At 47.1% G+C, this 12,460-nt stretch overlaps 1 protein-coding gene across 1 annotated transcript in view; it reads left to right on the top strand.

Annotated features, from left to right (window-relative positions):
- fam49ba (family with sequence similarity 49 member Ba) overlaps positions 1-9,334 on the top strand; it is a 19,323-nt gene extending 9,989 nt beyond the window's left edge. Inside the window, exons 2-11 of the mRNA XM_035536432.1 lie at positions 644-733; positions 824-945; positions 1,586-1,691; positions 3,564-3,700; positions 4,873-4,950; positions 7,062-7,178; positions 7,275-7,354; positions 7,511-7,637; positions 8,348-8,418; positions 8,529-9,334. Coding sequence (XP_035392325.1) covers positions 661-733; positions 824-945; positions 1,586-1,691; positions 3,564-3,700; positions 4,873-4,950; positions 7,062-7,178; positions 7,275-7,354; positions 7,511-7,637; positions 8,348-8,418; positions 8,529-8,595 — 978 coding nt within the window. The 5' untranslated portion in view covers positions 644-660 and the 3' untranslated portion in view covers positions 8,596-9,334. The remainder of the gene's footprint in view (positions 1-643; positions 734-823; positions 946-1,585; positions 1,692-3,563; positions 3,701-4,872; positions 4,951-7,061; positions 7,179-7,274; positions 7,355-7,510; positions 7,638-8,347; positions 8,419-8,528) is intronic.
- Positions 9,335-12,460: the final 3,126 nt, after the last annotated feature.

Genomic DNA, 12,460 nt, shown 5'->3' with positions numbered 1-12,460 from the left:
CACATCTTCTCCACATGAACACGAACACACTAACCTGATTTTAATACAGTGGATCCATCTGTTTCCAGACGGCTCATTCCGAGCCCGTAACATATAAAGGTTTGGGTGGAGTTGCACTGCGCTGTGTTGGTGTGCAGAACACACTCCCTTTGTGTGGGTGCCTTTAAATCGACCACATCCTGAGCCCTTCTGATGGACTCTGTCCTGTGGGAAGCGCAGACTCCTGCTTAACGATGGAGGAAGTGTTGAGAGTTCCCGACAGGGCGGGGTGATCCACCACAGCACCAGGACCACGGAGGGAGCGGTGCTGTCGGAGTCCACCAAGCTCAGAACAGCGGTTTGTCTCCCGCCACCGCGAGTGTGCGTAGTGTTGAAAAGCGCTTGGGTTATATCTGTCCCCTTCTCTGCACCAAATAGAACAGATGTTCTCTGTGAAGCCTGTGTGTGTGACCAGATGTTATGGGAGCAGGACTGGGACCAGTAGCCTGATCACTGGGAGACAGCGTTTACTCTGTGTTTACTTTGAGACATATGTTTGATTTACTGTACGCTCTCACACACGGAGCCGCCGCACACCACGAGGCATCCAGACATTTAAATGCTCAGTGGGAGTAGACTCAAACTGCCATTCTCCTCTCGGCAGGTTTCTGATTGGAAGGCATGGGGAATCTGATTAAGGTTCTCACCAGGGACATTGACAACAATTCTGGGAACTTTTTCCTGGATTTCGAAAGTAAGTGCATGCACATCCAGCAGCTAGCCGCGGCGTGGTTGCGCGAGTATTGACCGGGGCAGGTGCTCCTCTCTCTTCTGGCCTGCACAGATGCCCAGCCCACTGAGGCAGAGAAGCAGCAATGGGAGCAGGTGAACGAGGTCCTGATGGAGGCACAGGGCATTTTGCAGGACCTCCAGTCTTACAGTGGGGCAGGAGAAGCCATCCGACAGGTGAGTGCGTCACACCGCCCAGGTGTCAGGAATGCCTTGCATGCACACACAGGTCAATTCTTACCTTAAAAGGATCACAATCACATATTGGTTTCCTTCAAAGCACTGCAGTTTTAAGATCACGTTTTATAGACCTGTATCCCACCACTACCTAACTGTCAACATCCCTCCACCAGCTAAATAACAGTTAACATCGTGCCCACAGCTAATTAACGGTCAACATCGTGCCCACAGCTAGTTAACGGTCAACATCGTGCCCCCAGCTAGTTAACGGTCAACATCGTGCCCCCAGCTAGTTAACGGTCAACATCGTGCCCCCAGCTAGTTAACGGTCAACATCGTGCCCACAGCTAGTTACCGGTCAACATCACACCCCCAGCTAGTTAACGGTCAACATCGCGCCCCCAGCTAGTTAACGGTCAACATCACACCCCCAGCTAGTTAACGGTCAACATCGCTCCCCCAGCTTGCTAACGGTCAACATCATGTCCCCAGCTAGCTAACGGTCAATAGAGGAAGAAACAATGGGCCCACTGCGGAGGAGCTGGACTCCCAATTTGGGGTTTTTTACTCCCAGCTCACGTACTCCCAGAGAGGTGGCGCTCTGGGGTCACAGGCGGCTCGTGTTTTGTTCATACAGGCCATCCAGCAGCCCAACGATGAGCGTGTGCAGGAGACGGCCTGGGCTGCTGTGGTCCCTCTGGTCAACAAACTGAAGAAGTTTTATGAGTTCTCTGTAAAGCTGGGTATGACACCTCCTACACCATCACCACAATACACACACATCTGTGCTGAACACAACAGAGTGTGTATAGGAATGAAATATACATATATTTATCAAAGATTTGTCTCATGTATTGAATGTGTGGGGTGTGTGTGGGATGTGTGTGGAATGTGTGAAGTGTGAGTGGGCTGTGTGTGTGTATGTTTCCTGGTGGACTCAGTGTCCGCTGGATGTCCTAATGCCTTTCATACAGAGTTTGATTTATTGTGATGGCCAGTAATGTGAAACTCATCTCTGGTGCAGAAGCCTTCATCTGCTTTTTATGGAGGTGCTTTACTTGCACAAGCCCTGACTGCCCTGCCTAAGGCTGTCTGTTTTTGTATAGTGTAATTTCCCTTTCCTTCATTTTGCTCATATATTTATGTCAGATTTCATTACCATATTGAGATACGTTCATTGCATGAACGTGTTCTGGGGTAAGTTGGACTGACTGTGTTTTATATGTTGTAATATTCATAGAAGTATGTGTGGGTCATTGTGTTGCAGTGGAGTTAATGCTACTGTGATTAATATGACAGTAGCATGCTCTTATCACTCACAGTGTGTGGATGTGTATAATTAACTTGCACTCACTGGGGAAGCAGCTTTGAGCCAAGCAGTAACTCAGCTTAATTGGAGCGGCATGTTTAGCCGGCCTGTTAGTTCATCTAGAGAAATGTCAAACCCACACCCAGACAGACTCGAACCAAAGGAGGACACCATGGGTGGGCCTCTATTTTAGACAGTCTCTGTATGGCACACTGGCTCTTTGTACAACATTCTGAATTTGGAAAATTGCACATTGTGGAAAATCACATCTGGAAAGCTCTACGCTCCCAGCACCGAACTACACATACCAGTGGCTTCTTTTCTGAGTAGTCCAGTGGGGCTCAGTTCAGTTAGCCCAGTGTTCTGATTACAACACCATGAAGGATTATGCTGGATGACTTAAATGTTGAAGGAATTGTATTGTTATTGTAGATTTTGGATTACTGGTGTATTGTTATTGTAGAGTTAGGGTTACTGGTGTATTGTTATTGTAAAGTTAGGGTTACTGGTATATTGTTATTGTAGGGTTAGGGTTACTGGTGTATTGTTATTGTAAAGTTAGGGTTACTGGTGTATTATTGTAGAGTTAGGGTTACTGGTGTATTGTTGTGGAGTTAGGGTTACTGGTGTATTGTTATTGTAGGGTTACTGGTGTATTGTTATTGTAGGTCTGTAGGCTAGAAAGTTTGAGATTGGTAGAACAGGCTTTACATGTGGATAATTAGATCATGACCCACTTAACTAAGATATGTCCTCTAATCTCACATCATTACTGGCCAATAGCAGAGCTCTTCAAAGAGAAGGTAGCCAATAGCAGAGCTTTCCAGAGGCTCATGCTGACTGCCCCTCCCCTTGCTGGGCACTGAGACGCTGTCCTGCATTTCCCTGACAGACGCATGATTAAGTGGGGAAACACGCATGTGATGTGACCGTGTGAACTGATACAGTCCACTGTGAGATAACGAATGGTGGCTGGTTTAGTTTCTCTAAGTGAAGAGACCACGTTTGCCCGTCCTCTATGCGGAAAGAAACCTCACTGAAAACAGTAATTATGAACATGCTTTGTCAGAGATATGAGTTTGTTTTTAGTATCGAATAACAACTGACATGTCCTCAGTCTTGTCTACGTACCTTATATATTAGTTGCCATGTAGTTAAGAATACCTCCCTGTCCATTGCTCTCCCTCCCAGTTACTGACACACCACCATCCAGTTTTCTAGCAGTTTGTCAATCCAGCTGCGTGTCCAATTTTAGTATAATCTCCATGACGTCCTCCCCTCTGCACTTCCCCTGTGTGTCCTGTAGAGGGCACCCTGCACGGACTGCTGGGCTTCCTGACGAGCGCCCACTGCAGTCCCACGCAGCACCTGGAGCAGGAGCAGGCGCTGGCGCGCCAGTTCGCCGAGATCCTCCACTTCACGCTGCGCTTCGACGAGCTCAAGGTACGCGTGGACCGACACAGGCACTCACCCCCCACTGCCACACCTGCTCCTCCATCCTCCTACTCCACCCACGCCTACGCACTCCTCCACCTGGGAACCCTCCTTGCCATCTTTGTACCATCTAAACGGAGCCCGAGCCCGTACACTGAGGAGAGAGGAGAGGAGAGGAGAGGGGAGGAGAGGAGAGAGGAGAGGAGAGGAGAGAGGAGAGGAGAGGAGAGGGGAGGGGAGGAGAGGAGGAGAAGAGAGGAGAGGGGAGGAGAGGAGGAGAAGAAAGGAGAAGAGAGGAGAGGAGAGAGGAGAGGAGAGGGGAGGGGAGGAGAGGAGAGGAGAGGGGAGGGGAGGAGAGGAGATCGCTCTGCCAGCTGAGACATCTGCTCAGGAACCCAGCCAGAGAGGAGTTTTCTTTGTGTCTTTTCCTGGAGGCAGCGTGGCTGTCACGTTAGTGGGCTCCCCTCCCCCCTCTACCTCTGTGATCCCGTCTAAAGGATCACATATGCAGAAGCACATCCAGAAAACCACGCTGCACAAGAGCGGTGGGAGGCATTGTTGGCAAGCAAGGAATCTCTGCTCATCAGCACCTGGCATTCTGGAATTCTTTGTACGGTTACCAATCAGTGCACTACAGCATGGGCTCTAGGTTTTACCTGCTGAGTGCAGGCAGCAGCCTGACGTGTACTAACATAAAACATATGCAGCTCACTTTTAGAAGATGCGCGAGCACCTACATGCTTGTGGAATTACTGTGAATAATATGTATACTGTTTATTTTCCATGTTTACGTCAGATAAGATTATTGTAAATCTGTTCTGAATGTCTTCATTGAAGACACAAAGATTTTAATCCATTCTGTTAATCTGGTAATCTGGAGCAGGTGTGCACACATGCTTTCTGTTCTCTCGGTAATTACATCAGAACTAATTGCATTACCATAAACAATGAAACTCCTGTTTGCTTTCCACTGAAATGAGTGATGGATGAAACTCTGATACTAGTATGATGTTGTAATTTCTCACTTCAGTTCATAAATTCATGAACTCCAGAGATTTTTTAAGTGAACAACCACTTTACTCTAAAACATGTGTGCAGATAAAATATGTGTACTAATACCTAACACTAACCCTAACACCTAACACTAACCCTAACACCTCACCTTTGTCTCATCTCTTCAGATGACCAACCCGGCCATCCAGAACGACTTCAGCTATTATCGCAGGACCCTGAGTCGCATGAGAATCAACAACATGGCGGTAAGTGTGACCCTAGCTCTCTGGTTATTCGGGTAGGGTTTAACCCTGACCCTAATTCTCTGGTTATTCGGGTAGGGGTTAACCCTGACCCTAGCTCTCTGGTTATTCGGGTAGGGGTTAACCCTGACCCTAGCTCTCTGGTTATTCGGGTAGGGGTTAACCCTGACCCTAATTCTCTGGTTATTCGGGTAGGGGTTAACCCTGACCCTAGCTCTCTGGTTATTCGGGTAGGGGTTAACCCTGACCCTAGCTCTCTGGTTATTCGGGTAGGGGTTAACCCTGACCCTAATTCTCTGGTTATTCGGGTAGGGGTTAACCCTGACCCTAGCTCTCTGGTTATTCGGGTAGGGGTTAACCCTGACCCTAATTCTCTGGTTATTCGGGTAGGGGTTAACCCTGACCCTAATTCTCTGGTTATTCGGGTAGGGGTTAACCCTGACCCTAGCTCTCTGGTTATTCGGGTAGGGGTTAACCCTGACCCTAATTCTCTGGTTATTCGGGTAGGGGTTAACCCTGACCCTAGCTCTCTGGTTATTCGGGTAGGGGTTAACCCTGACCCTAGCTCTCTGGTTATTCGGGTAGGGGTTAACCCTGACCCTAATTCTCTGGTTATTCGGGTAGGGGTTAACCCTGACCCTAGCTCTCTGGTTATTCGGGTAGGGGTTAAGCCTGACCCTAATTCTCTGGTTATTCGGGTAGGGGTTAACCCTGACCCTAATTCTCTGGTTATTCGGGTAGGGGTTAACCCTGACCCTAATTCTCTGGTTATTCGGGTAGGGGTTAACCCTGACCCTAGCTCTCTGGTTATTCGGGTAGGGGTTAACCCTGACCCTAATTCTCTGGTTATTCGGGTAGGGGTTAACCCTGACCCTAGCTCTCTGGTTATTAGGCAACAGATTGGCACAAAGTCCTGACTTGGGGAAGATGTAAAATATTCAATCATTTCACTACTTCCATTTATACTCCCTTACCCCCTCCCCCCAACACGCGCACACACCCACACACACACGGTCTGAATTCTTTTAGCTGATTAATGGGGTGCATCTTTAAAGTGGACACTAATGGATTCACTCTCATTACTGACCCAAACACAAGCGGGGGGTGGAGGGGCGTGTCTAATGAAACATGGACATGGGGGATATACCAGGTGCGCAGGGCAGGACGGGCTGCCATGTTGAGTTTGCATTAAACAAACGTTTCCATTTAATCAGCAGCACAGTCGAGTGCTGGAAGGCCCTCGTTAGTGGAGTGTGCTGAGTCAGCATGCGTGAAACGCTGCCCATACTCAGCCACTTGGACCAGTCGCATGATTAACTGCCGGGGGCATTTTTAATTTTTTAGACATTTTAATTTTCCTGATTAGTTGGTAGCAGCAGATTCCTTAGTAGTTTTCTCCTTGAATACTGTGTGTTTTCTACATTAGTGTGTGTCCTGGAATAGTGTGTATCCTGCACTAGTGTGTGTCCTGGACTAGTGTGTGTCGCACCAGTGTGTGTCCTGGACTAGTGTGTATCCTGCACTAGTGTGTGTCGCACCAGTGTGTGTCCTGGACTAGTGTGTATCCTGCACTAGTGTGTGTTCCTCGCACTACTGTGTGTCCTGTACCAGTGTGTGCTCCCTGCACTAGTGTGTGTCCTGGACTAGTGTGTGTCGCACCAGTGTGTGTCCTGTACCAGTGTGTGTTCCCTGCACTAGTGTGTGTCCTGGACTAGTCTGTGTCATGCACATATGATCCTTGCAATCAGTGATGCAGTCTGCCATTACAGCCCCTGTGCAGCATTGGCTCTCTCGATCTGAGACCAGGCTGATCTGAGACCAGGCTGATCTGAGACCAGGCTGCGTTCCACCTCTGATTATGCTGTGGTCAGTGCATCACTATAAGAGAACCATTGCCCCTTCCCACTGTGACTCTGACCTCCCTCCTCACGTCTCTGTGACCCCCTGGTCACAGATAGCACACACACAAGTGAAAGCAATGTCACACCCGGGCACAGACAAAAAGACAAAAAAGGTTCAGACGTGGCGTCTGGCAGGATGTGTGTGTTGGTCTGCTCGTGTGCAGTGTGTGTTTGTGCTTCACATGTGCTAACTGCACACTGCTGTGCTCACAGACAGAGGAGGAGAATGAGGTCAACAACGAACTGGCCAATCGCATGTCTCTCTTCTACGCCAACGCCACACCCATGCTGAAAACGTTAAGTGACGCCACCACCAAGTTTGTGTCTGAGGTTGGTGATCAGGTTTGGAATATCGGTGGGAATTCCGTAGAGATAGAAGTTCTTCAAGTGCGGGAGTCTTTAACCTCGTTTTTTTGTATTTTTCAGAATTCAGATTTACCCATAGAGAACACAACGGACTGTCTGAGCACGATGGCGAGTGTGTGTAAAGTCATGTTAGAGACACCGTAAGTTACTTAACATCTGTTTTTTTTTAATTTATATTTGCTTTCTGGCATGTTAGAAATGACATAGTTTACAACTTTGCAGTTGGTCTAGTTTTAGTAGGTCAGTAGTAGTAATTTGTTTTTTCTGTATGTGTGTGCGTGTGCATGTGTGACCAGAGAGTACCGTAGCCGTTTTGCCAGTGACGACACAGTGTTATTCTGCTTGCGTGTAATGGTGGGAGTCATCATCCTCTATGACTACGTTCACCCTGCTGGAGCCTTTATCAAATCTTCCAAAATTGATGTGTGTGCAACACACACATACACACACACCCACACACACAAACACATACACACACAAACACATACACACACACATACAAACACACATACACACACACAAACACACACACATACAAACACATACACACACACACAAACTATACAAACACACACACACACAAACACATACACACACACACACAAACTATACAAACACACACACAAACACACACTATACACACACACACACACATACAAACACATATACACACACACACACAAACACATACACACATACATACACACACACACTATACACACACACACAAACACATACACACTATATACACACACACATACATACACACACACACTATACACACACAAACACATACACACTATACACACACACATACACACTATATACATACACACACACACACAAGCACATACACATAAAAATACATACAAACACACACACGATACACACACACACATAAACACTTACACACTATATACACACACATACAAACACATACACACACATACAAACACACACTATATACACATACACACACACACATACACACTATATAAACACACATACACACACATACACACAAACACAGACACACACACACTATATACACACACACACACACACACACACACACTATACACACACACGTTTATAGCTTCTATTTGTTCTGCATTTCTCTCTCACTTTCGCAGATGAAAGGATGCATTAAGGTTCTTCGTGATCAGCCACCGAACAGAGTGGAGGGTCTCCTTAATGCCCTCAGGTGTTTATTTTCCCAGACACACACCACACCATATAATTTAATAAACACCCTGCCTTCACTGGATTACAAGTCTTTTCTGCTTTTGGTTGCTCATGTTGTCTTCAATGCAGGTACACAACAAAACATTTGCATGACGAGACTACCTCCAAGCAAATCAAAAACATGTTACAAGTCTGACAGCGTCGACAAAAAGGAACATCATCTTTCTGAATGAAGGCGCTGTAGCAGAGATGACAGGGATGACCGTGTGTTTGGGACGTGACAGGGATGACCGTGTGTTTGGGACGTGACAGGGATGACCGTGTGTTTGGTTCATGACAGGGATGTGACATGGATGACCGTGTGTTTGGGACGTGACAGGGATGACCGCGGTGTTTGGTTCATGACAGGGATGTGACATGGATGACCGTGTGTTTGGGACGTGACAGGGATGACCGTGTGTTTGGGACGTGACAGGGATGACCGTGTGTTTGGGACGTGACAGGGATGACCGTGTGTTTGGGACGTGACAGGGATGACCGTGTGTTTGGGACGTGACAGGGATGACCGTGTGTTTGGGACGTGACAGGGATGACCGTGTGTTTGGGACGTGACAGGGATGACCGTGTGTTTGGGACGTGACAGGGATGACCGTGTGTTTGGGACGTGACAGGGATGACCATACCACGCAACACTGTGGTGTTGCTTTGAAGCTAAATAGTAGTTATTAGCAATAATTTGTGTTCAACACTCTGAAAAGGAGATCCTCAGCTGTGTGTGTGTTTCTTTTACTTTTTCTTTTATTGTGTGTTTTTCTTTTTTTATGCTTGACCAAGCCAAGAAAAAACTTTTTCGTTTGTGTAATTTAGCTCTCATTTTTAATGATGACTTTTGATAACTTTTAAACAAAATAAAGAATCTTATTATGGGTGGTAAAGTTCTTTTTATGTTCTGTACATAGCATTGACATCTTATTTAGTGTAGTAGGCCTACTTCGAATGAATCTGTCCTTAATCCTGCACTCTAACCCTAAATCTTAATCCTGTCCCTCTAATCTGATTTAAATCTAACCCCCTAATTTATCAGATAAATTTCAGTTCATCTGATGCAATCTGAACATGAGTGTAAACACCTGCACACTGTGACCGATTCCAGCAGAAAATGCTGTATGGAGTAGAAAGGGGTTTGCTTCTTCACCACTGTGCAATATCACACTGCAGTCAGAAAAGATCTCTCCCAAACCCGCATCCTCATTAGTAATGCAGCGTGGAGACACATTACCACGAGAAGCACCGATTCCCTCTCTTTAAGTCAACACACGAGCCACTTCACTGTCGTCTTCCGCTACTCTCACAGACGCCAGTCATGTTGACTGTACAAAGGCAGCGGAGGGGACACAGCGGGAAGAAACTCTGTGCTGCATTCTTCCACTCAGCTGGGCTGAGGTCCTTGCCAGCGTTCCCTCTTACTCAAAAGGAATGCTGTGTGCGTAGCACGCTCGCTGCCCATTGGCTGCGGGCAGTCAGCTGGCCCTGCACAGAGAGAGGAGAGAGAGCAGCTGTATGTGGCGTCATCTGGGCTGTGGGGTGCGAGTTTACTGTCAGCATGAGTAAGCACTACTCCAGAGAAGGGCGCAGCTGTGCGTGCCGTCTACTAAGATCAAGATTCCATTTCTACTGTTGTTGCTCAGTGCAAGGTAACAAAACACAGTCATCACACATTCCATATTCTTGGGAAGCTGGGGTCAGCCTCGGCATAGCAGCAGTCGTCTGCTGTTCGTCTGGAGGTCAGCCAGACTGCATAAGTTCAGTCTCTGTGGGGAAACTGCCCCACTTCCCTCCTCTCATATCCCACTATAAAGCAGACCAAATGCCATATGGCGGTAAGATTACCCACGACGCACTTTGCCGCTGCTGTCAACACCAACAAACAAAGTCACCAAGGATACACACTCATAGGTCACGTGAGGACCCCGCTGTGGGAGTGTTTGAGGAGGCTGAAGTAGATGCCTGATTAAACTCCTGGAACAGAGTGGTAGTGTTCTAACTACGTTCTCTCATCGGGTTGTCATCACCTTCCTGGCTTGTTATGGCCCCTGTCATAGTTGTTTCCTGTCCCTCCAGGTGGGGGTGCTCTAGTGCTGGGGCACATGCTACATGCACACACACACACACACACACACACACACACACACATATACACACATATATTACACACACATTATATATATATATATATATATATATATATATATATATATATATATATATATATATATATATATATATATATACACATATACATACACACACACACACACCGAAATGTGACCTGACCTGTCATACCACATACGGAAACGGTACCAAGTGGGTAGGGTCTCTGTGTCCAACAGCAGCTAAATAAACGGATTGCTGATCGTGACACTTTGGCAGGAGTGAGAGGGTGTGACACTGGCAGGAGTGAGAGAGTGTGATAATGGCAGGAGTGAGAGGGTGTGACACTGGCAGGAGTGAGAGGGTGTGACACTGGCAGGAGTGAGAGAGTGTGATAATGGCAGGAGTGAGAGTGTGTGACACTGGCAGGAGTGAGAGTGTGTGACACTGGCAGGAGTGAGAGGGTGTGATAATGGCAGGAGTGAGAGGGTGTGACACTGGCAGGAGTGAGAGGGTGTGCCTGCGGCCCTTCTCTACACAGCCTCCGCTGGCCGTCTGTCTGTCTGTCTCCTCCAGACAGGGCAAAGAAATCTAGTGCTCTTTAGAGTCAGAATATTCTAATTCCAGTCCATTAAACTTATTACAGTAGAGTTATAGTTACTCATTAATGCACCCATCTTCATTTTCCAGTATAATGCATAAGGATCAGAGCAAATTTCATATACCAAGAATAAAAAAGAATTTCCATGTACCGGTACGTCTACACTTGCATCAGATGTCCATGCCGTATTCCAGAGTGCACACACCAGACTCCAAATCTCTCTCCCAAAACTCCCAAGTTTCTCAGAGTGCTCCATGAATACCTTGTTAGAGTTGGGTTCTGGGACAGGGTTAATGGGTGGGATAACTCCTGCTGAAATTTCAAACTGATCTCACATTGCACGTAAGGATAAAGACTCACACTCTCCTAGAGTCTCGCTGCGTATTTGTTTGAGGCACAGGACCCTGTGTGAGTTTTGTGGCTGAGACCTGTAGATGGAGTTGCAGCTCTAACTCAACCCTGCACACAAGAGCCACTAGAGCAGTGGTGTGAAGGCAAGACCATGTCCGTGTTCTCCAGAGTGTATGTGAAATCCTGATCTCTCTTTACAGCACCTCACAGTCCCTCCAGGTGGGTTCATCTTAGCTTGCAAACACAAAAATGTCATTGCACATCTACAGGCTGAAAGTTTTGCCCATTCTTCTTTGCAAAATGGCTCAGGATTGGATGGAGAGCGTCTGTGAACAGCAATTTTCAAGTCTTGCCATATATTCTCAGTGGAATTTAGGTCTGGACTTTGACTAGGCCATTCTAACACATGAATGTGCTTTGCTCTAAACCATTCCACTGTAGCTCTGGCTGTATGTTTAGGGTCGTTGTCCTGCTGGAAGGTGAACCTCCGCCCCAGCCTCAAGTCTTTTGCAGCCTCTAACAGGTTTTCCATCAGGATTGCCCTGCATTTATCTCCATCCATCTTCCCATCAACTCTGACCAGCTTCTGTCCCTGCTGAAGAAAAGCATTCCCACAACATGATGCTGCCACCACCATGTTTAAAGGTGGGGATGGTGTGTTCAGGGTGATGTTCAGTGTTAGTTTTCTGCCACACACAGCATTTTGCATTTAGGCCAAAAAGTTCAACTTTGGTCTCATCTGACCAGAGCACCTTCTTCCACATATTTGCTGTGTCCCCTACGTGGCTTGTGGCAAACTGCAAACGAGACGTCTTATGGCTTGCTTTTAAAAATGGGTTTCTTCTTGGTACTCTTCCATAAAGGCCAGATTTGTGGAGTACACGGCTAATAGTTGTCCTGTGGACAGATTGTCCCGCCTTAGCTGTCGCTCTCTGAAGCTCCTACAGAGTGACCATGG

Source organism: Electrophorus electricus, chromosome 18 (assembly GCF_013358815.1).
Source record: "Electrophorus electricus isolate fEleEle1 chromosome 18, fEleEle1.pri, whole genome shotgun sequence".
NCBI lineage: Eukaryota > Metazoa > Chordata > Actinopteri > Gymnotiformes > Gymnotidae > Electrophorus > Electrophorus electricus.
This window is presented reverse-complemented; position numbering and strand designations above follow the sequence as displayed.